Genomic DNA, 26385 nt, shown 5'->3' on the forward strand with positions numbered 1-26385 from the left:
GACGCGCATGGTTATGAAAGTATTACTTGATCAATTTACACTAAACAGCTATCTCTGATGTAAAGATGTTTTTTTTATTCAAATTAACTATGCTATAATGTTCTGCACCTGAAATAAATGAGCATGGAGTGTGGTCCGTCCAGTACTAATATTCATTGTAATGTTTTGCTCAACGTTATGATAGAGAGACCAGCTTAGTAGAGAACAAGTAAGTAGGCTAACATACATGTATATTTCGCTTTCTTTTTTATATTTCCTCTTATTACGATACTGAGCCCCTGATGGCTTTGACCTTTTCATGATGATGAAACTAAAGCACGGATGACGACGTTCCCTGCCGCCCTCTACATGATCTCATTTCATTACAGCAGCACCACTATCACCATGTCGACTTCACTCCAATAATCGCAACTAATCATAATGCCTCGAAATAGCAAAAGTACGAAATATTAATAATACAATATATATGAAATAACTAAAAAATCTTGTCACTGGCGCCCCCCCAGCTGTTGGCGCCCTAGGCGACCGCCTAGTTTGCCTATGCCTAGAAACGGCATTGTTTACAATACAGTGTTTGTCATTTTGTTTGTCAGAAGGTTTACACATCAATATTGCTATAAAAGAGCACACAAAAGGTTAAACAGCCAGACATTTATTCATTGTCAAACAGAGTTCTGATGTGTCAGTCACAGAGTCGCATGTGTGTGTGTGGGTCTCAAATCTCTAGTTCAATCTTCAGGTCCATTTTACTTTTGTATGGCTCTAGAACAGGCCTGACCTCCTCGGACAAAAACCTTGTAACCTGAGAAAGAGAGGAAGTGATTGGATGGGTATGACAGCCTCCCTCATTATTAAAATGTGAATCATGTGATAAATATTAATACTAGGCTGCATGCGATGCGTGTACCTGTTGTGGGGCGCGGCCGATGAAGGTTTTGGGATCCAGAACGCTGTCCAGCTGTCCGAGGATGGGGTTGAAATATGGATCAGCCTGAACCCGAGCGAGTAGGTCATTATCTCCCCCTTCCTGTTTGACCACGGCCGCAGCTTGCTGGGACAGCACACGGATCTTCTCATGGCAGTCCTGAATGCGTTTTCCGTACAGACAAAAATGTAAGTCGATGGTAAAATGCACTATAAACATCTGCTGCTCACAGAAAGAAGATTTACAGCTAATCATTTATTCAAACATCTTGGGGCTGAATTGCCAAAGCAACTTTTTATTACAAGACAAGATTTTTCTTCATTATTCACTGACCTGTCTGTTTCCTCCGGCCTTCACCATGGCCATGATGATGTTTTCAGTAGCCATGAAGGGCAGCTCATGACGGATATGCCTCTCGATCACCTATAAAAAGAGAAAGAGAGAATGACTCAAAGGGTCATAAACTGCATTTTTTTATCATGTTCTCTGAGGTCCACTTATAATGTTATCCTGTTTTTGACCCTCTCCTTAAAATACTGTTTTAATAGGATCGCCGCATTTAAGACTTGGAAGTAAATGCCCACTGCTATGATTGAGAAACAGTTTTACATATTCAAATATTTTATGAATATAACATCCCCTCCCTTACAGCGTGCAACAGCTTTGTAAACAGATGTTGAAACATGGCAACCGGTAAAATTCAGCCATACATGTTAGAGTCTGATTCTGAATCAGAAAACAAGAAACCTACACCTCAAAATCCCACGGATAATCCAGTCTGTGACCGTGCCAATTAATCATCCTTATTCATATTTACTACACATGTATTTGTGAGGTAGTTATTACATTATATTAGTGTTTAAAGGTACTATAGAAAGGTGTTTATTTCGTTACATAGTTGAAGCATTTGTGTGTATCACATACAGTCATGTGGCAAATAAAAAGGCAATGATGTATAATTTTCTTTATTAACTATAATAAATTACGTCTAACGTAAAGTTTTAAATCATCTTCATTTGAGGCTTTACTCTGAGAATATCATTATATGGTAATATCATTAATAAATTCATTGATAATAGAAAATGAGCAGTAACTCATATTAGAATGATTTCTGAAGTATCATGTGACATGTAAATCCAGATTTATTTCACAGGAATAAATTACATTTTAAAATATTAAAAAGTTATTTTAAACTGTAATAATATTTCACAATGCTACTGTTTTTAGTGAAGTTTTTATTGACAAAATTTCGGAAGGAGCACATGCAGATAATTAAACCTAATTAAACACAAGTGGAGCACGCTCAAATGATTAAACCTAAACTGTGCTCTGGGTTCGGGCCAAATTCCTCCCCCAGACAGCACGCCAAATACGCATAATCTTTACTCTATTTAATTTGATGTAAGTGTGAACTAGTGAAATGTATTTTGATCTAATGCAGGTTTAGTGAGCATAAATGACTACTTTCAAAAACAAAAATCTTAAAAAAATCTTAGTGTAGTGTAGAGTATATGCAATTATTTGTACTAAGTAATCAGCATCTCATGTAGTTTATTTGATTTTTTAAAAAAATGTATAAAATTATACAGATAATTGCTAGCCCTGATGAAAACTTTTTTTAAATATTTGTTGAAAAGAGATGACCCAGAAGCTAAAATGTACTGAGAGTTGCGCGCTCACAAACACACCTTAGGATACACAACCAGCCCTTCAGTGATGTTCTGCAGAGTGCTAAGGAAGATGTCAGCTGTGAGGAAGGATTCAGGCAATGAGATCCTCCTAAACAAGCACATAAAATATTGAAACATGATGTTGTTGAAAGAAAGAGTCAAAGAGTCAAAATGGTGCAGTGGCACATCATATGGTCAGACAACAGATGTCAAAACAGTGCCTGTTAGCGCTGTCGTCCAGAGTCCTTTCCAGCCACTGCACTGATGCAGTCTGCAGAGGGTCTGACACCAGCGCCATCAGGTGGCGAGCCAGACTACAGCAGCGCTCGGCACGCATGGGGTTTCTCTTGTACGGCATGGCACTGGAACCTAAAAACAGAGGAAAACATGACAGATCAGAGGTTGATTTAAAATATGATCAAAATTCTCTCACATACAAACTCACCAATCTGCTCTTTCTCAAACGGCTCCTCGATCTCTTTCAGATTGGCCAAAAGACGAATATCAGTGCAAATCTACAGCAAAAACAGGTTAGAAATGAATGTATGTTGCTTTTTTTGTGACCACTGTGGATTGTTATAGCAGCTAAGTGCATAAAGCTGATCACAGTGCATTATTTGTGGCTGACCTTGTGTACTGAGGCTCCAAGGCTGGCCAGCACACAGAGCGAGTCGACATCCACCTTCCGACTGTACGTCTGACCCGTCACCAAGTATGATCTAGAAAAATAGAGGAAGAACTGAATGATCATGTGCACATAAATACATGTACATTGGAAGTCTCTAGCCAACAACATTTAGAAGGCATTTGAAGCATTTATTAAACACAAAAAAGAGAAATTAAGCAGCCTGAACATACTTTTTAAATCCGGCCATCTCAGTGACCATCCTATCCAACTCCTCCACCTAAGAAAGAAGACAGTCAAAAGGTTCAGCCATAGAAAATCCCTATTATCCCTTCTATCATGATACTTGGCTGCAGGTACAATACGTAGTGTGATATTTTTATTGCAATTCAATATTGCTATGTATTGTGATTTTAGTTTGAAAAGTTGATACACTTATACATGGTGGTGCAGTTCGTATATCTGTAGATGTTTCGATGTCCAACATTTTTCACTTAATCGTGTCCACTAGTAAGTTATGGCATACAACACTTAACACCCAAAATAAAAGAGGTAAATCTCCTCTGTCTAGTCTATAAGAAAGGACTAAAATATAGGCATTATTGGTATTTTTCTAGATGCAAAGATACAATAAAACCCAAATACAGTCAATGCTCAATGTCAATATGAGTTGACCCAGAAACTTAACTTATAAAATAACACAGACATGGTTTTCAGCAAAAAAAGTGCAAGTTCTTGAAAACAATACTGTTATTGTCTCTGTGTAAACCGCAAAAATATGGATTTGTGAAAATTGTGATGTCATGCACATGCGTATTACATGTTCAGTCTATAGGCATGTAGTGTTTCTTTACAAAGTGACATCACCAACTACTGTCCTGGCATGAATAATGAACCACAGCGTTTTTAGTTGAGTGATACATTTTAAAATTTATTTGTGAACAGGGATCGTTTTGAAAATGTTATCTATACGTGAAACTTTTCAAAAAAAGACAAAAATGCTTCTGTTTTTAGTACATTGTTGTCATGTAAACATACTCTAAATGTATTCATTACAACAAAGAAAGAAAAAATTCAAGTTTATTATAACTTCTCATGCCCCCTAGTCTGCCGTGGTTATACTCAATTCTAGTCAGAATATGAGTCTGAAACTGCTCCATTGGGCTGTGATTATGGGGCGTTTCAACCGAACCAGGAAAGACCTCAATTGGATAGACCTACAACCAATCAGAGCAACGGAGCGACGCATAAGGTTAGTTGTCAAACGTCAACAGAGCTCAACTGCAGTGTGTTGCCAAGTCTGCGGTTTTCCCGCAGGTTGAAGTGAAGTGACCTCAATTATGTGATATATAGACCCAGGAATGCAAATTTTTGCAGGCAACCTTGCCAAAATAACACACATTTTACAAATTCAACCCAAGCGCCTTTGATGACGTGGATGATTATGTTACTGTTTATCATCTGTCCATCATCTTCTTAAGCCCACCCTGACAATTTCATTGGTCCGAACAGTTTCTGTTTGGGCATAATTACTCCTCTTTGGATCAAGTCCAGACCAAACTGCCCAAGCTCAAATGTTGTGGGCGGGGCTGAGTTCGGCTGGCATCCAGGCTACAAGCCCCGGTTGCCCCCCAATGTGAATATATGAATGTTCGCATCTTTCTCCCTGTATACAGAAGTATATACTCTATTACACCACCATTCAAAAGACTGAGTTCAGCAAGATTTATTGAGTATATATATATGTGAGGACTATGAGTATAAATATCTGGAAAGTATTCACAGCGCTTAACTTTTTCCCAATTTTTTCATGTTAGAGCCTTATTCCAAAATTGATTACATTTATTATTTTTTCCCTCAAACTTTGGACATTTCTTTGTACCAATGCTCTTTGTAACAAGTCTTTGTGTCACTTCTAATTATATATTTTTTATTATTAAAAACAATAGTACTGAGCACAAACTTCTGAAAGGTAGTGTGAGTTCCAGCTGAAAATCAGCTGTTGATTTTCATGCAGCTGCATTCACCTTCTCATGATCCCCCTGGAAGAGCTGCAGGAAGCTGGCCTGAGTGCCTGTCGTTCCTTTGACACCCCGGAAGCGCAGGTCCTCTCTTGCACGCTGAAGATTGCGCATGTCCATGACCAGATCCTGCAGCCACAGACACGCACGCTTCCCGACAGTAGTCAGCTGAGCTGGTCTGAGAAAAAGATGTGGACAAGGAGAGGGAAAATAAACCCAAAACCAGTCTAGTATTGTAGTATTAAATGAAGAAGAAAAAAGGAATATGTTAAAAAAAGGGAAAAAAAGAGAGATTTGATGGAAATTAATAATGTTGCATGGGTTAGAAAATGAGTGATTGTTGAAGAAGAGTGAGTAAGATGTGTCAGAGATAAGATAGGCAGGTCATAAATGAATAGAAGGCAGGAAGAAAAGAAAACAGAAGACATTTTCATTTTACATGCACTCTAAACATGCTCTAATATCTCTAATATCTAAATACTTATTAGGTTTAGTACATGCGCTGTACCCTGAATTTACTCACTGATAGTGGGTGAAGCCTAAGGTTGGCTGGTCGGCGTATTTCTCTGCAAAGTTAGCCAGCCTGTCTATGACACAAGCCAACTACGGAAGAGAGAATGTTTGAAAATAAAACATACTGCAGTGGATGGCAATTATAGTGTGTACCAAATTTGTGGCCAAATACTTTTTTTATTTCTGAATTTAATTAATATTTTAAGCATTAAGTAAATAAACAATAATTTAAACAATTTGACAAGTGATTTATCAATTCATTATTTAATGTTACATTTTGCATAATTTTTAAATTAATTACACCATTTACACATTATTTATTTGAAAAAAATAAAATAACATTTTTGAAGTAATACATTGATAATAAGAAATTAATTTGATATTTTGATGGCATTTCTAAGCATCTTCATAAGCTGGAAAATATCAGAAAGTCAAACCTTGGGTAGCAGAATATCAAATCCATCACGCAGCATTATCAGATCCTATAGATAAAGCACACACACATTTTAAGAAGACCATTTGAGCCAAAAATAATAATAATATACTGACAACATGCTTTTTATTATAAGGATTTTCCATGGTGCCTTATAATAAATCCAGTTTTTAATTGCAAGATTAAAAATAGTTTACTTCCTGTTCTGTTGGCATATACTCTCTATAATCACTCAATTCCAGCAGCGATATAATATTGACAATATTTATGCCTCACCGTGTTGTCTCCAACATAACAGGAAGTGGCACCCAAGTGGATGATGGGAGCAGCGGTGGGACAGCAATGAGCAAACGTGTGCACATGAGCCATGACGTCATGCCTCAACTTTCTCTCTTCCTCAGCAGCCATGTCGAAATCAATGTCCTCCGCGTGAGACTCCATCTCACTCACCTGGGCATCGGTTATGGGGAGACCCAACGCCTGGAGACAGGATATTGAAGCGATAAAGAGAGATGTACCGAAGTCACGATGAAGCAGAAGTAGCAACAGTTAATTTCTTATTTTCTTCCATAATGTGATGTACATACTAGTTTAACGGATTACTGAAAAAAAAACTGCATAAATATATGCATGGACGAAATGTTCACAATATCTATAACATTAAAACATAGATTGAACTTTCTTTCAGTTAACATTCCCATTGTAATTGAAGCATCAAGTAGCAATGTGTAAAAGCTTATTAGATGCTTATGTTTTTGCCACATTTGAGGTATGACTACTTTTACGTTGTAGATAAAGTCTCATAAAAGTCACAAATCCCATTAGAACTTATGTTGGGAATTATATATTGAGCCAATTTCAGAGATTTGGTTACATTATCAGTATGCTATGCTTAATTAATAATGCACTAATTTCTATTATCTTCCGATTCAATTATCAAATTATCTTTGTCCTTTTAGCCAATCTTAAAATGAATAGGCCTACCGTATAAATTTTCCGTACAGTACAATTTAATGTTGTGATGTCTAAATTAATTTTAAATAACATTTTATATTTTAATGTTTTATGCAATTTATAAAAAATATATTTATTCTATTTAATAAATAAAATAGACTAATAGTACACTTCTGTTTTAAATATTCTATTTATTTAATGTATAATGTTTTATTATAAAATTAGTATATACATTTCAAAGTTATCACTTGGTAATTACTGGCCAAAATTGCAATATTGTTGCATCCTAATATAATTTTTCTGCAACACATTTTTATTAACTTATTCCTTTCATCTTTAGCGATGCACAGAGATAGTGCAAAGGTCAAGAGTCACTCTCCTGTTACCCTGACATTTACATTCGTTATTTTGGAAACACACACTAGTGCACTTTTTCTAAGGGCTTTGTCTGGTACTGTTTGTTGAGTGTGTCCCACTCCCAAGGACTAAATTAGTTTAAGTTCTGTAGCGTGACTTTACTTGCAGAGCAGCTAACAGAAACCTGTCTGTCTCACAGGTCAGAAAATGACCACCATGTGACCAGACAACTGTGTTCAATTAACATTGCCCTGTGATAATGGAGCTTTAAGGGTTACTGGGTGATCACAAAATCTTAAGTTCTTTTTTTTTATCCGCAATTCAAACAAACAATCAATATAAAAGTCTTCCCATGTTAGCAAAGCCAGCAAATTCCACCGGTCTACAGTTATTAATTTGATTTCTTATCAGAATTAGAGTTCCTACTATCATCTAAACTCCTGAGTTACTGTGAGCTTATTGAGAGATTCAAATGACCTTTAACCTCACACATAGAGAGCTAGACATGACAGTTGTAAAAGAGAGAGATGTGAGGGGGTTTTCAAGATGGCTCCTTGACTACACGCGTTTTGTTGAGCTCCGCAATCCTAACCACTTAAACTAACTTTCCTAAATTTGCAAAGTTAATCTTGAAAGTAAACTAATCTTAATTTTACACTGATTCGCCAAAACCTCAATGGGAGGCTCAGGAAAAAGGAAAAGTACTGGAAAGAAGGCTGAAAAACTCGGAAAGTCGGTACATGCCAATATGGCCAGTAAAACTAGCAGCGGATCGCAGGAGACTGACTCGTCTGTTAAAGCCTCTTCGAGCGGCTTGTTTACAAGCAGTTTTCACGATTATCTCATACAGGACAAAGAGCCAGAAGAATTTATGCTGGCAGAGGAGGAATTTCCATCTCTCCCTGAAACTCCTTGTAAATCGCCAGTCCCCAAACAGGGCAGGGTTGTTGATAAAGATACAACGATCATCCTCTCACAGATCTCGGACCTTTCTCGGCTGGTACAGGACAGATCGGACGCACTAGAGAAGTTGGTGGAAAGAAATTCAAGAGTTATGAATGAAATGAAAGAAGAAGTAGGTGTCAACACAAAACAAATCACCGAGTTAAAGGAAACGATTGAGTTTATCTGCACCGACGTCAATTCTATGAAAACTCGACTGAAACAAGCCGAGAAGCGTGCCGAGGAGCAAGAGAGACGTCTAACGTTGCTGGAGGGCTATTCCCGCAGATGGAGTTTAAGCATGCAAGGGCTTCCAGAGAAAAATGAAGAGGATGTCCGTCGTAAAATCATCAAAATATGCCAGTGCCTCCTGCCGCATCATAAAGATAAAGTTCCTGACGTTGTGGACGTTGCACACCGTCTTGGTCGTAAAAAACCTGGTGGCAGCATTCCCAGAGGAATTATTTTTCAGTTCACATCACGATTCTTCAGGGATGCCGTGTGGCGTGCTGCGAAAGACGCAGATTTTCTGAAGAACAACCACCTGAGGATCACAGAGGACTTGTCCCCTGCCGATAGAGAAAGAAGGATGAAATTATGGCCCGCTGTAGAAAAAGCACGTAAGGAAAACAAGAGAGCTTTCTTCGTTGGAGGCCGTGCTTTTGTAGAAGGTGTGGAGATTTCTCCACCCACTTGAACTGCGAGGTATGCCCGACCGTTATTGGAACTGAAAGACGATATGTTTACAGCCTCTCTTAGTACAATTGTACGTTATTCATTATTTTGTTTAAAGGCTTAACTGAGTCTGTGACTCCAGCCCAAATGTTTGTTTTTTTCTGAATTTATAAAAGAGGTGACATTACAAACAACAACAACAAATTATTTGCAGTAAAAAGAAAGGTATTCTCATTTCCTTTTTTTTCTTTTCCCCCTCTTTTTTAGGGTTTGAAGAAGATATTTGATTTTATTGGTAAATGTTTAAAGGAGGAAGTGATAGATATATATATATATATATATATATATATATATATATATATATATATATATATATATATATATATATATATATATATATATATTATTATTTTTTTTTTTTTTTTTTTTTAAAGGGAAAACAAAAAACTAATCTTTGCATTTAAAGGGATTGCTTTTCTCATCCTGGTACACACTTGTTGCAACAGTTTAAGATTTGCTATAACTTTTTATAGGAATCTTCTGGGTTAGATTGTGTTTTTAGATTTGTGTTTTCTGTAGGTTTTTTTGTTTATGTCTTTGTCTAATAGTTTCTCTTAATTGTAGAGGGTTACGTAACATTGTTAAGAGGAAAGCAATTTTTTTGTATTTGAAGCACCTTAATACAGACTTTTGTTTCTTACAAGAATGCCATTCTGATATTCAAGATGTAAATTTTTGGAGGTCGCAATGGGGGGTTGATTTATGGTTATCCCATGGCACCACTCATTCTGCTGGAGTTTGCATATTGAAAAATCGATTTAAAGGAAAAATACTAAAATCTGACTGTGATACTTCTGGACACTACATTTTACTTGCCCTTGAAATTTTAAACGCAACCTGTATTATTATTAACGTTTATGGTTTCAATTTACAAAGAGAAAATAAGACCTTCTTTGACAATTTAGGTGATCGTGTAACTCGCATGTTAGCCATATATCCTAACTCTTCTCTGATCTTTGGAGGTGATTTGAATGTCGTCCTGGACAGTAGGTTAGATAGATGGCCTCCTCAGGATGGAAATTCAAGTCCTGATTATGTAATAATCTTATGTAAAAAACTCTTTAATTGATTCATGGAGAAAATCTCACCCATCACAACAATGCTTTACATGGAGCAATAATTCTTTATCTAGTCAGTCCAGGATTGATTTTTGGCTTACATCTAAGGATTTGGATAATATTGTTACTGATATAATACCATCCCCATTCTCGGACCACAAGGCTATTTCAATTAGTATTCCTTTTAGACCTTCCGCAAATCGTATTAAAAAGTCTGGATACTGGAAATTAAATAATTCAGTACTTCAACATAATGGAATAATCACTGATGTGGAAAAAATAATCCTAATTAAAGCTGCGAGCAGCGATGACGGGCCCAAGCCGGGGGCACCGCCACCCCGGTGGCATCAGCTTAACTGTGCACAGCAGGCCAATAGGCATTTAATATGGGAAAAAATAAATAAAGGGACTATGTCAAAGTCATTTGAATTCACCTCATTAACTGCAGCAACTGGTGCTGCTATGACCAGGAACCACAACAGTCACATCTATGAGATCAATTACATTTTACTCTTTAATTTTATCTCTGATGATGTCAATTGTCAATTTCAAAATGAGTGCAGAATACTGTCCAAATGCTGAAGTTGTATTATCCTTACACTTCTCTTTATGTGTTTTTGACCTACCGTAAATTGTGATTGTTCACCAGTCTTATGCTACAAAAAGCATGCTTGTTTTTATTTCAATATGTGTGGCATTCAATATTTTTTTTTAAATATAAATAAATAAATTAATTAATTAAGCCAAATCACAGAGACCGCAACAATGATTTTAATATCAGTGTCAGGTAAGAGTAATATGCGTGCATATAATTTAAGGAAGTTTATTATAAACAGCCACTTTTATAAATTCATGTGAAATTTAATTTTTTTATCCATTTGAATTCTATCAATAAATAATTAATTTAAAGAGGTGTCATACGTGATCTTTGCAAACACAGCACATGACCTTCTTTAAAGCCTATGTTATAGAAAACAATTAAAAGTATTAGGATATCACTTTCAATTATGTGCAAATGTATTTTTTGCAGCTCAAAATATTGTAAGTTCAGAAGACCAGTATTTTATATATATATAATAACAATTTTTTTACTTATTCTTCACAATAAAGTGATAGATATTGCTGATAGCAATTATGATATGAAAGGGTTAAATTATGAAAAAAAACAAGAGACTAGGCGACACACAGAGTGAGAGAGACCCCCTCCACACACACACACACACACGCACACACACACACACACACACACACACACACACACACACACACACACACACACACACACACACACACACACACAGAGTGAGAGAGACCCCCTCCACACACACACACACACACACACACACATAGAGTGATCCTGAGAGAGGGAGAGGGAGGGGGAGGGGGAATGACAGACACAAAATCTAAACAGTGAGAGAACATTGTTTTTTTTTCACTGTCTGAAAACACTGTTTTAATATATCAACAATATAGTTTTATCTTCAAAACAGTGTTCTCTAGGACATATCCAACCTGGTTACTAAATAAGGCTACACTGCACCTTCTGGTTATTCTATATTTAGTTATTCTATATTTATATTTAAACAAAAGGCATTAATCTTCTCATTTTTTAAGTTACACACACTACTTTTTTTCTTTTTTTTTAAAGACAATTAAATGTGTTTTTTTTCTTTTGTTAGTAGTGTTTTTTTATATTTATATTTTTTTATTAATAATTATTTGTATTAACACAATTATTTAACTAATTATATAAAACAATATTGTCAATGCCCTACAAATAAACTGGTTTTATACATTTTTTTTTTTTATTCAAACCCAGAATAAAATGTTTTATGCTTTAATGCGGGCCAAAGCACAGCATTGAGAGGTAATCTTTTTAGACAGAAGAGTGGCTCACACACACACACACACACACACACACACACACACACACACACACACACACACACACACACACACACACACACACACACACACACACTGTAGAAATCAGTGACACGTGTCCCCATGAGTCTGTGTGCATTCAGGTTGAAGTCCCCACCAGGCTAGAAAAAAGAACACACACACACACGCACACACACACACACACACACACACACACACACAGTAGTAATGCTGAAGTATGCTGCAGGCAACTCTTATCAGTTAAGCCCATTCACCATCCCCCATCCACAACACACACACCCACCCACAAACACACACATACACACACACTCATGTCTGGTTCACTATCTTTCTGGGGACTCATAGACGTAATGGTTTTTATGCATGTTCAAACCATATTCTGTCATCCTACACTGCCCCTGCCCCAAAACCTACCCATCACACAAAACTTTCTTCAAAAGAACTCATTCTGTCTGATTTATAAGCTTTTGTACCCATTGGGAAGTCCCCAATGAGTCTGTGTGCATTCAGGTTTAAGTCCCCACCAGCCTAGAAAACCATTCTCACACACACACACAGAGGCAAGGTTTTTTGCTTGAAAGCTTATACAATATTGCCCTCTACTGGTCATTTAAGGGAGAGCATAAGTGTTGAAAAAAAACAAAAAAAACCAACAGTGTGATATATAGAATAACCAGCAGGTGGGAGTATAGCCTTATTTATGAACCAGGCACGTGTGTCCCTATTTTGTGTTTTTTAGGCTTTTGCTAAGGGAACACCGTTTGAGATATCCAATAACCGTTCGCATTTTAGCATCTTCTGTATATTTACTTCATGTTGTCCGAGTTTGGAGGAGATTGAATGAATCGCTTTTGAGGAGAAGGTAAAAACTCAGAGCTCGCTTTCGACTTCTTGTTATCTTCCAACCAAATTATCTGACTTCCTGTTGGTCAGAGCTAATGACTGTAAATTAGAAAGTTGTCCGGCTCAAAATGTACAATATATATACCGAGTTTGGTGAATGTAGATAAAACTAACCCCCCGCTTTGGACAAAAGATGGCGCTACTGAGCCCCTCTACCACGCCCGTTTCTGAATCTTTGCTTGCATCTTCTGGACAGCATGTCTGATGTGTGTGTTGAGTTTCATGCAATTTCAAGCATTTGAAGAGTCTCAAAAACACCAAAAAAGATTATTAGACTTTGACACGTTGCCATGACAACAGTTTTTCTAGAATCAGGAATCCATTCATATATCTATATCTGCCATGTTTTGACATTATACTGATGAAGTTTGAAGTAAATCGGGTGAAAATAAGATGGGGATTTAAAGCAATTTTGAAAGTGACACAATTCCTGCTGCCAGTTGGTGGCGCTATAACTTTGACTCACAAAAGTCATATCCATGTGATCGGCCTCTTACAACGAACACACAGCTGAAGTTTCATCAAAATGAATTAATGTATGCAAAAGTTATAACACACTTCCTGTTTCCTTTTTCTCGCCATAAATTCGTCTCTTCGCCAAGGCCAAACCGTTTGAGAAATCAGAAAGTTGCTCGCAATTTAGCATCCTCAGTGTCTTGTCTTCAGGCTGACCGAGTTTGGTGCTGATCGGGTGAATCGTCTAGGAGGAGTATTGCAAATTTCAGAGCATGCGTTTTCCGAACAACCCATAATAGCTCACTTCCTGTTGGGCTGACACATAACTTAGAGCACGAAAGTTGTTTGGCCCGATGAGCTCTATATGTGTACCGAGTTTCATATATGTACGTGGAAGTGTGTTTGATTTATAGACCCCGTTTTCAGACCCCACTTTAGGGGGCGCTGTCGAGCCCCCCTGCCACGCCCGGGTCCCAGCCTCAGCCCGGCCCTGATGGCCGCGCATTCTGATGTGTGTGCAAAGTTTCAAGAGTTTTCGAGCATGGGAAGGGCCCCAAAAATGCCCAAATAGTCGCGTAAAAAAAAAATAATAATAATAATAATAATTAAAGCTGCGAGCAGCGATGACGGGCCCAAGCCGGTGGCACCACCACCCCGGTGGCTTCAGGCAAATTGTGCAAGACAGGCAATATGCATTTTAACAGGAGAGTATTTTAAAATCGCTCAAATATGCCACATTTACCGCAGCAGCTGGTGCCGCTATGACCACAAGCCACACCCATGATGGAATTTAAATATAGATGAATTCTAATGTAATATGATATAATAGGTAATTTTCAAATATGTGCAAAGTTATCTTTTGCAGCTCAAAATTTTGTAAGTCCAGAAGGCCAGTATTTAATTCATGGTCTTTTTATTTTATTAACACAATTGTTAAACGAATTATATAAAACTATATTGTTAGTGCCCTACAAATGAAGTTGGATTCACCACATTAACTGCAGCAGTTGGTGCTACTATGACTACGAACCACAACAGTCACATCTATGAGATCAATTCAATTTAATGAATCAGTTTCATGTCAGATGATGTCACATCAATTTTAAATGAGCGCAGAATACCATCCGAATGGTGATATTGTATTATCCTAACACTTCTCTACATGTGTTTTTGACCTACCTTAGCTTTTTACAATCTTATGCAATTAAGCATGCTTTCATTTCAATATTTGTAGCATCCAATAAAAAATGTTAATTACAAAATTACCAATTGGAGCCAAATCACAGAAACTGCAGCAATGATTTTAATATTAGTGTCAGGTAAGAGTAAGATGCGCGTCTAAATTTTATGGAAGTTTATTATAAACTTTATTATAAAATTTACTTAGACTGACTGGGTAAACCCAGCCTGATCTGCCAGCGATTTGACTTCGCCCTGCAACACAGTCTGAAAACCTGTACATTCATTTCTACTGCTTCTGTTACACTTTTGCGGGAACAAATCACAGACTAACTTATTCACCTGGCACGCTATTGGCGAGTTTAGTAGTCTGTTTAGTTGACTATCCAATTGCATACAGAGTCATTCAAATAATGCTCATTGATCAAATCTTAAATTGAGCTTGGTCTGGTGATACCCAGACAACTTATAAACTAGAAAATCATGTGAAATTTACTTTTTAAATCAATTTGATTTTTATCAGTAAATAATTAATTTTAAGACATGTGTCTTTTCAAAAACAGAATGACCTTCTGTAAAGCCCATGTATAGAAAACACGCGCGCGCGCGCGAGCACACACACACACACACACACACACACACACACACACACACACACACACACACACACACACACACACACACACACACACACACACACACACACACACACACACACAATTTCAAGCATGCTAAGTCTCAAAAACACCCAAAAAAATAATTAAAATGACACTTTGCCATAGCAACAGTTTAAAAAATATCAGGAATCCATTCGTATGTCTATATCTGTCATGTTTTCACATTATACTGATGAAGTTTGAAGTAAATCGGGTGAAAGTAAGACAGTGATTTAATTTTTTTTCAAAAAGTGACACATCCTGCTGCCAGTTGGTGGCGCTATAACTTTGACTGAATATTGGAATGTAGATGTCTTCAGGCCAGGACTCTTGTCAAACATGTGAAGTTTGAGGCAGATCGGACATTGTATGCCTGAGGTACAACCAATTCCTGTGTCATGGCGAAACATCAACATTTGTGAGGCCGCCACGGACACACCCTTCAGGGAAAACTCAAGATCTTCCCAATTTAACACCACAAAGGCCTTTAGATTAGACTGTGCAAATACGATGTTGATTTGATTAAATCTCTAGGAGGAGTTTGTTAAAATACAACGTCTGGCAATGGCAAAAACTGCACCAATTTACCAAAGAAAATTCAAAATATCTCACTTCCTGTTGGTTTTTCAGATTTGGCGCCTTGGGTCTTTTTTGTAGGTATTGGGCTGTTGAATGCGTCTACTGAATTTTCATACTCATACATGAAACGTAGCGTGAATGACGCTTAATTTAAATTTTGTAGGTGGCGCTATCGAACCATTTTGCCACACCTAATTCTGAAACCCATATCAGATGTATGTTTTCACCACTTCTGATGCGTGTGCAAAGTTTCATGAGTTTTCATGCGTGTTTAGGCCCTCAAAAATGTAATTCATTTGGGAAAAGAAAAATGATGGTTTTAGCAATTACAATAAGGTCCTCACACCTTAAGCCTTAAATATCTGAGTTCCTGTTCTTCGGAGCTAATGACTGTAAATTAGAAATTTGTTCGGCTCAAAGAGAACAATATATATACAGAGTTTGGTGACTGAAGATAAAACTAACCCCCCCACTTTTGACAAAAGATTGCATTACTTTTGTTAAAAGATGGCGCTACTGAGCTCCTCCACCATGCCCGTTTTTAAGTCTTTGCCCATATCTACTGGACAGCATGTCTGATGTGTGTGTTGAGTTTCATGTAATTTGAAGCATTTTAAGAATCTCAAAAGGAGCGAAAAAGAATGTTATAGTTTGATGTGTTGCCGTGGCAACAGTATATACAATATCAGGAAGTGCTTACCAGCTTTATATCTGCTCTGGTTTGACATTATACTGATGAAGTTTGAAGTAAATCGGGTAAAAATAAGATGGTGATTTCAAAGCATTTTGAAAGTGACACACTTCCTGCTGCCAGTTGGTGGCACTATAACTTTGACTCACAAAAGTCATATCCATGTGATCAGCCTCTTACAACGAACACACAGCTGAAGTTTCATCAAAATGAATTAATGAATGCAGAAGTTATAACACACTTCCTGTTTCCCTTTTCTCGCCATAAATTCGTCTCCTCGCCACAGCCTAACCGTTTGAGATATCAAAAAGTTGCTCGCAATTTAGCATCCTCAGTGTCTTGACTTCATGCTGACCGAGTTTGGTGCTGATCGGGTGAATCGTCTAGGAGGAGTATCGCAAATTCCAGAGCATGCGTTTTCCGAACAACCCATAATAGCTCACTTCCTGTTGGGCTGACACATAACTTAGAGCACGAAAGTTGTTCACCCGATGAGCTCTATATGTGTACCGAGTTTCATACATGTGCATGCAAGTGTGGTTGATTTATAGACCATGTTTTCAGACCCCACTTTAGGGGGCGCTGTCGAGCCCCCCTGCCACGCCCAGGTACCAGCCTCAGCCCGGCCCTGATGGCCGCAGATTCCGATGTGTGTGCAAAGTTTCAAGAGTTTTCGAGCATGATAAGGGCCCCGAAAGTGCCTGAATAGTCGAAAAAGCTAAATTGTCCTTAGAAGAACAATAGGGCTCTGCGCCCTTTCAGGGCTTGGGCCCTAATAATAACAAATAATCCTTAGAAGAACAATAGGGCTCTGCGCCCTTTCAGGGCTTGGGCCCTAATTACTGGAATAAAGCTAAAGTTGAAAAAAAAATATTGTAGCAATTGGAAACTTTGTAAATTTGAAATAGGGATTTTCTTTAGGAAATATTGTAGTGAGTTGGCAAAAAAGAGGAAAATAGAAGAGGATAAAACTCTGTTCAAAATATCTAATTTGTTATCCAAACGAGTAGAAGATTTAGCAGAACTCGATAAAGCAGAGTTTACTGTGCAGAAACTTAAACTAGAGGAAATTTACAAACAAAAGGCAGAAGGAGCTTTCATAAGATCTCGAAGGAAATGGCTTGAAGACGGGGAAAAGAGCTCTGCTTACTTTTTTAGACTTGAGAGGCAACAAGCAAAAAATAATTATATTGAAAAATTGAGGATTAATGGTAATATTGTGGAGGACCCTAAAATTATTGCAGATTTTTGCTCTGAGTTTTATAGTAATTTATATGCATCTAATTTTTGTCAACAATCTACATCTGAGTTTTTTGAGTCCCTACATAATATGAAGACGATTAGTATTGAAGAATTCAACTCATGTGAAGCCCCAATTAGTTTACAAGAAGTTACTGAGGCCATTAATTCTTTGAAAAATAATAAATCCCCTGGAACAGACGGCTTAAAGCAGCACTAGGTAACTTTTCATCCTTCATAATATATTTTTTAAGACTCTTGTGATGATAAATCGACTTACAATAGGTTGAATGACACGTCTGCCATAGCCTGATGGGGTCTGTATCGTTTTTAATCGTACTTTTAAACTTTGGGTTTCGGGTAGTAACCCGAGAAAAAGAAAAGAACTACAAAATTCGACTGCTTTACGGCATATACGTCACTTCCACCAACACCCACACTTCCTTAAATTCGGACGTGCGAGCCCAACTTTGTTCGTCGGATAATATAGTCATGTCCGAAGCAGCAGAGACAAATAAGAAAGAAAAGGTTTTGTTGGAGGAAAGCAATAAGAGGAAATGAAAAAATGATGGGATTAAAGGCAGGACGAGGATCAACATTGGACAAGCGTTTGCTCGTCGGCGTGAGCTGAAGGAGGCGTGCCCGACCGATGCTGTCATGCTTGTTACGGTGAGCTACCACTCAAACATTGAACTGAAGTATCATATAGATTCTGTAAAACGCTAACCAATAGACTACTATAATGACGCTGGCTTGTAAACGTGAGCATCGTGATTATTTGGCGTTTGAAAAAAATAAAACCCATGAAATTATATTCATATGACATGCTGAAACATAAGCCACTGACTGTAACGTTACCTGGGAGGAAGACATTTCACACGCGACGCCAGAAGAACTCTGAACTCCTCTTGCAGTGTTCAGGGGAACTGTTAGTGCTGCACCGACCCGCGGGACGCTTTTATGAAGTTATTTGGCCCGCACCGCACCACTGTATATATTTTTACAACACGCCGCGCACCCACGACCATTAAATAGACATACGGGGTCCGTGGGTTATGAGACGACCCACGCATCACTAGTTCAGGGCTATCAGGGTTGTCATGTCAACAAATGCACGCGCGATGGCATCCCCTGTGTAGGATGACAGAGCTTACGACAGTAGTTGAGGACATTATTTTTTCCAAACTGTAGGGGGACCCCGAGAGCAAAAGTAGCCAAGTGGGGCTTTAACTGCTGAATTTTATAAAGCATTTAGCAAGAGTTTAGCTCCTTTCTTATTTGAAGTATTTACAGAGAGCATAGAAAGAGCCTCACTTCCTCCGACTTTGTGTCAAGGACTTATAACTTAAATCTCAAAACCAAATAAAGACACCTTATTAATTGATAGTTGCGGGCCAATTACATTGTTAAATAACGATTATAAAATAATTGCTCTGATTTTATCAAAAAGACTAAAATGTGTTTTGAATAACTTAATTGATGAATGCCAATCTGGCTTTCTGCAAAAAAGACATATGAGGCGAATCTCACACTCACACACACACACACACACACACAGATGTTCTTTAATTATATTAAAGAACACTCTTTAAAGGATGTAAACTTTATTATAAATTTTATTTTATTTTTATGTAAATTTCACATTCATGGATGCAAGTTTACAAAAGGTAAACCTCTTTTCATAGTCTTTGAAAAAGAAATTAAAATGTATATAGATGTGATGTCAAAATCTAAAAATAGTAAAGCAGTTAAAACAATTAATATATGCTCCTCCTTGAACATTTTCACAGAAAGGGAAAGTATTTAGTGGTGCTTACATGTAGAATATATTCTCAATCTTATCATTGAATTATAATACAAATGCAATGATATGTATAATATATATATATATATATATATATATATATATATATATATATATATATATATATATATGTAAACTAATGATTATGACCCTCTCTTGTTTTTTTTTTTTTGTTTTTTTTGTTTGTTTTTTTTTTTATGTTGAGGCATGTGAAATGTGTCTTGTTATACAATGATATGGACCTTTGTACATTTGTACAATTGAAAAAAAAAAAACAAAAAAAAAAAAAGAGAGATGTTAGTTTTATATTCTGTATACAAAAAAAACTCATTATCAAGGCACTACAATAGTTAGCGTTTTTGAATTTAGTTTTTTTTTCCTGTTCATGTTGGTATTCCTAGAAATCAATGCCTAGCAGGGTATGGCGTTTAAATGAAGTCAAAAGTCGCGCGCACGAAAACCACGAGCACGCGAATAAACCCAAGCGCGCAAAACAGACCCACGAGAGGAAAATAGCAACGCGAGAGCGCATCTGTGCACCCGCGAGAGCGCATCTGTGCAGCCGCGAGCGCATTTGTACACCGCGAGCGCGCATTTGTACACCGCGAGCGCGCGAAACAGTATTTAGGGGTGGAAATGAATACTAGCGCAAGGCCCTGCTGCCTAGCGCGCACAACTGCAAATGAGCGCTCGCGTGACTACTCAACACTCGCTCGCTCCTCGAGTTGACTTTTGACACTTTGAGGGCGGGGCAATGACTTTTGTCTTCCCACCTGTGATTGGTCATTTGTTTAATCAGTTTCACTCTTGTTTAAACATGTAGCAGGACTAGGACAAGGCACGTTTTAAGGAACCATTATGTCGGACCCTGAGTAGGTAATTTAATTTTTAAGTCTTTGTGTTTCGATTGCAATATATTCAATATATGAAATTGTATTGTACAATTTCAAAGGTATTTTGTTTACAATCATCTTGAATAGTTTGTATAGGACCTTAACACCAAAAAAGATAAGCTAATTTAAGATAAAGCTGACTAACCCATAAATGTAGGATGTTAAAGGTTAGTTTTGACCTACATTGACAATATACAGTAAATAAATCATCGCTGAGTAGCATTTCTAACTACTTAACAAAGCTAGTATGCTAATGTATAAACAAAGCAGCGTAAATGCAATCTTTGTGATTTATTTATCTGACACATGGTGCTGGATGTTCCGCTTGTGCCCGTATAAGGTCAAAGAGCTCTTGCAAAGCCTGGGTGATACCACCCATTGGGCCACTGAATCTGCATTAACGACAACAGCTGGGGCAACAGCCTTAGTCCTAATGGGTTGTTATCATAGCTATCAAAATCCAGTGTTTTGTATTTTGCGTACGTGAGTTTTTGTTGTACATGTCTATTAAAAAATATATATATATATATTTGTACTGTGCTAATTAATTGAGATTTCTTACAGCTCTTACAGGTTGTTGGCCTTGTCTGTTTCGTTGCTTCTATTACTCTCCCCTTTTTTGTAAGTCGCTTTGGATAAAAGCGTCTGCTAAATGATTAAATGTAAATGTAAATGATAGCAGGGGGTACTTGTATGTGACTGGACAGGGCCTCCAGAATATACAGCTCCTGACGACACAGAAACTCCAGATAATCTAAATCCAGTGGTGTTGTGCTGAAGGCCTGTTGCAACTTGTGTAAAAGATTTGCCAAAAAGTGGTGTCTTAGCTATTGACAGAACAAAGAATAATTAATGAGATGTTAAGATACCATGTCACTGTTGTGATAAACACACTTCAAAAGTTGAAAGGGTTACATTATCTCTACTCATCCTTTGAGTCCAGGAAAGTATTAAAAAAAATAGATAATGAGCATCAAAGTTTGATTTTACTTACTAATTTCCCTATTTCAAACATGGTCTTAGTAGTAAATATATCAAAATTATTTTCTTAATTGTTTGCATATAGGATGACAGAAAACATCAAAACGTCACTTTTGTTTGTTTTACACTTTTTACAGGGTCACATAGACCATCAGCAGAAAACCGCTTTCAGTGATGTAACCCTTAAGTTTCACTAATGCCGTTTGTAATGTGTTCTAATCATTTTATAAACGGCATTACGATAATAGCAATAGGGCAATAGGGGTCGGTGCTGTGGTTGGAATAAATCACAAAGATTGCATTTACGCTGCTTTGTTTAGTACATTAGCATACTAGTTTTGTTAAGTAGTTAGAAATGCTACTCAGCGATGATTTATTTACTGTATATTGTCAATGTAGGTCAAAACTAACCTTTAACATCCTAGATTTATGGGTTAGTCAGCTTTATCTTAAATTAGCTTATCTTTTTTGGTGTTCAAGATGATTGTAAACAAAATACCTTTGAAATTGTACAATACAATTTCATATATTGAATATATTGCACTCATTTGCAGTTGTGCGCGCTAGGCAGCAGGGCCTTGCGCTAGTATTCATTTCCGCCCCTAAATACTGTTTCGCGCGCTCGCGGTGTACAAATGCGCGCTCGCGGCTGCACAGATGCGCTCGCGGCTGCACAGATGCGCTCTCGCGTTGCTATTTTCCTCTCGTGGGTCTGTTTTGCGCGCTTGGGTTTATTCGCGTGCTCGTGGTTTTCGTGCGCGCGACTTTTGACTTTATTTAAACGCCATAGCAGGGTACCGTTACACAAACGGCGATAAAACAAAGCTTTGTTGGGTTTTTGTTTTTTCTTGAAGTGGGTATGGGGGTCCGCCAAACCATTCGGGACATAGAAGGGTAAAAAAGTTTGGCAACCGCTGTACTACGATATTACTATTTAATACCATCAGTGTACCATTGTATCACCACAGTACTTTTTGTATGGGCAAGGTTGTCAGGCTGGTTCACTTATAAAGCATTAACGTAAATATAACAGCACAGCTCATGTCCAACCTTTCAAACTATTTTTAGATTAAGAGAGTTAGCAACTTGAGATCTCCACTCTCTCAAGGTCAAAAACTTAAGACAGAATCATACTTGGCATTCGAGATCACAATAACAACAAACTCATTTTTATACAGACTATAGAAATAAACGCAGGATAAATAGACAGACCTTCTCTGATTTGGCGAGATAAATCCACAATTTTCTCCATGTGGTGAATTTTTTCCTGTCGCTGAAGTTATAGGCCATCTCTTTGCTGGCGTACCGGGACACCAGCGGTGAGCGGTATTTCATGAACTCGTCCCCGGATGCCTCCATGCTAGTAGTGGATCAGTGAAGCGTCAAGAGCCGCGAACACAAGACTGCACGCGGATAAACTCCTGATGCAAGTAGAGACTTCCAGGATTTACGACAGTTCTAATAGATCGACGGCACAGAGCATCACGACTTCTAGGCACAGTGGGGTTTTGACGCCATCTAGTGCTTATATAGTAAGATTTTTGATTCCTTTGAAAATGTAACAATATATATTTTAAAGACTGAAATGTTTCAATTCACAGTTTTTCTCAATTGCTAACTATTTCTGAAGCTTTCTCCATTTTCTGAAAACATAAAACGTACTCGGTTACTTTCGTAACCTCGGTTCCCTGAGAGAGAGGAACGAGTATTACGTATGGGAAAAACTCCTTTTCTCGAGAATGTGAAGCAAAACTTTTAATAAAGGTATCTATGTAAAGCGCAGTGAGCTGCACGGCCATAGCCCAGCGCGAGGAGCGCTCTGATTGGCCGGGCTGCGGCAACTGCAGGAACCTATGGTGAGGCGGCTGAGAGGAACGAACCAATGGGGGGCGTTCCAGAAGCCCGCCGAAAAAGGTGCTTATATTTGCATACAGGAGGCTATATAAGACCCTAATTCGCCATAGGTGTCAGGTTTTAAGATCGACTGAAGCGATACCTGAGAAGCATAAACACGGCACGGAACGTAATACTCGTTCCTCTCTCTCAGGGAACCGAGGTTACGAAAGTAACCGAGTACGTTCCCTTTCGAGAGAGGTTCCTCGTATTACGTATGGGAACACAATGTAAAGCGCCGTGTGTGCTGACTGACCCAGTATACCCAAAGCACATGTTATAAACCCCCGAGACACCGACAGAGGCGGCTTATAAGGGGAATGAAGAACCGGAAGAGTCGGTTCGTTTGAACAGCTGATCGGACATAGTCGGATCTTATGATGAATGAATAGTGCTTAAGGATTAATGTGTACAGGCCAAAATGTAAGGCAATCTGTTTGCCAGGGTCAAGATAGAGCCTAGATGGAGAGAAGCCCTGCTTGTAGAGCTGGAACCTCCAACTTGTAGAATCTGATAAAAGTGGACGGAGAGGCCCAGCCTGCCGCCGCACAGATATCTTCCAAAGAAATGTCACACGACCAAGCCCAAGATGAGGCCATGCCTCTAGAGGAGTGGGCTTAAATGCCTGTAGGACAGGTTAGGTCCTGGACCTATATGCTAGTGGGACTGCATCCACTATCCAGTGTGAGAGACTGTTTCATGACAGCACAAACTTTAGTGCGGCCACCGAAGCAATGAAGAGCTGATCCGACTGCCTGAAGGGGGCGGAGCGCTCTAGATACAATCTCAATGCTCTGACTGAGCAGAATATGTTTGCGTCTTATTCTCTCTGAGACGCGGGTTAAGCAGTGCAAAGAGCTGCATACTGAAGGGGTTGATAGCACTTTCAGCATAAAACCATGCCTCGGTTTGAGCACAACCTTGAAGTTGCTGGACCCAAACTCAAGACAGGAAGGGCTCACGGAGAGTGCAGGTAAGCCACCCACTCGGTTAACCGAGGCCACAGCCAGCAGAAAAACGGTTTTGAGTGATATGTGCTTCAAGCTCGTGTTCTGAAGTGGTTAGGAGGGGGAACCCTTCACGGCCTCCAAAACCATGGCGAGGTCCCAAATAGGGACCGAGGTAGGGGCAAGGCGGGCTGAATCTCCTGGCCCCTTTAAGAAAACACACAATAAGATCACTTTTCCCTAGTGAATGTGCCGCGATAGGAGCGTGGCTAGCTGCTATGGCGGAGACACACACCCCGAGTATGGAGGGGGGACGACCCGCATCCATTAGCTCTTGGAGAAAGCGAGCGGTTCCGCCAGTTCGCATGAGTGTGCGTCGATGTTTCGCGTAGCACATTGGTTAGAAAACCACTGACCACTTCAAGCAGAGCTGCCAGATAGCAGGGGCTCTAGCTTCCGAAATAGTGTTCATAACTTGTCAGAGAGGTTCCCGGATACCGTTGATGGGCCATACGTGGAGGGCCCACAGCTCGGGATTGGGATGCCAGACCTTCCCTTTCATTGGCAGAATAGGCATGGGGCTGTGTCTGACAGCTGAAACAGTATGGAGAACCATGTGCGGTTCTTCCAAAGTGGGGCTATTAAAAAGCACAGGCTGCAGCTGGATCGCGATCGGAGGGAACATATAGAGGGAGTCTGGGCCAACATGGGCCAGGGCATCCCTGCGTTTGCAGAAAAAATATTGGGCAGCGTGTGCTGTGCAAGCTGAATTGTTTGCGGGTAAAGGGACCATCCCCCTGGGGACATGGGTCCTCTGGATAACATGTCCGGACCCTGATTCAGAATACCTGGCACGTAAGCCGCCCTTAGGGAGCTCAGATTGTGCTCTGCCCATAAAAGGAGATGCTTAGCCATGCAGTGAACAGAGTCTGATCTCGGCTGCCCTAGCGATTTTATGTACATTATCAAGACGTGGTGGTTCTTATGCCGTAAGTCTTGAGTCTATGACAATGACTGTACTGATAAGCCTGCCCCTCGAAGGCGAATCTCAAGAATGGCCTGTAGTGGGGGTGGGGGGTTATCGTAACGTGAAGTATGCGTTTTTCAGATCTATTGAGAAAACCCAATCCCCGGGGCGAATGTGCGCGAGGATTTGTTTCACCGTCAGCACCTTGAAACGAGCGTGTCATAAGTGCTTTGTTCAGATGCCTGGAAAATGGGCCTGAGACCGCCACCCATTTTCGGCATGAGGAATTAGCGACAGTAAAAACCTGACTCGCTAGCGTCGGGTGTACTGTTTTCGCCGCTCTCTCCTTTAACAGTCTCAATGCCTCAGCGAGAAGCACGTGACTGACACTGCTTCTTACAGAGGGCTCGACCACGGCTTGAATCGCGGGGTCTGCGAGCAAAACTGTAGCGAGAACCTCGTTTTATATGTTCAACACCCAATATTATATACCAGGAATGGCCTGCCAGGCCTGGGCTCGTAAAGCCAGGGGTTGAATTAGATTCGGGGGCTGGCCGCTTAGTAATAGGGGCCTGTTAGCCGGGTTGCTTGTGCTGTAACACTGCTTTTAACACTGTGGGGATAGTGTTAGTTTTGGCGGTGCAGGCTTTGCAGTGGGCGCACGCCTCACATTTATATTGTGTGTGCGAGAGTGAACTTTGTGAAAAGTGCTTGGGTGCAGGAGTGCAGACTGTAAAGTGGGCACATTTCCTACATAGAAAGCTCTTTTGTGTGTAGTGTAAACAATGTGCAGTGGCGCACAACCTACGTAGAATACCCACGGTGCAAACCAGTGAGCAAATCCACAGGGGTAAACGCACACAGCATTAGTGTGCAGACGAGCGTGTTTAACACAGGCTAGTTGACTGCAATATTTCATCTCCAGTCACTAACTTAAGGGAACTGGGAGAATGTAAGGAAGTGCGGGTGGTATGTGAGCCATTCCACAATGCCGTTATGCTCTAGTCTAGACTGAAAGCGCGCATGCAGACAAGCGTGTTTGACCACAGGCTAGTTGAC

General features: G+C 39.1%; 1 protein-coding gene across 1 annotated transcript; it reads right to left on the reverse strand.

The window, feature by feature from the left end:
* Nucleotides 1-636: 636 nt before the first annotated feature.
* On the reverse strand, nucleotides 637-22981 carry adsl (adenylosuccinate lyase). The gene is made up of 13 exons (XM_067459850.1): nucleotides 22732-22981; nucleotides 6464-6667; nucleotides 6192-6236; nucleotides 5765-5844; nucleotides 5248-5419; nucleotides 3454-3500; nucleotides 3224-3314; nucleotides 3041-3110; nucleotides 2817-2964; nucleotides 2614-2704; nucleotides 1259-1348; nucleotides 908-1084; nucleotides 637-802 (listed from the first exon to the last, which is right to left on the reverse strand). The coding sequence occupies exons 1-13, from the start codon at nucleotides 22876-22878 to the stop codon at nucleotides 716-718; spliced, it is 1449 nt and encodes a 482-aa protein (XP_067315951.1). The 5' UTR covers nucleotides 22879-22981; the 3' UTR covers nucleotides 637-715.
* Between the last annotated feature and the right edge of the window lie 3404 nt (nucleotides 22982-26385).

This window comes from Pseudorasbora parva, chromosome 2 (genome assembly GCF_024679245.1).
Source record: "Pseudorasbora parva isolate DD20220531a chromosome 2, ASM2467924v1, whole genome shotgun sequence".
NCBI lineage: Eukaryota > Metazoa > Chordata > Actinopteri > Cypriniformes > Gobionidae > Pseudorasbora > Pseudorasbora parva.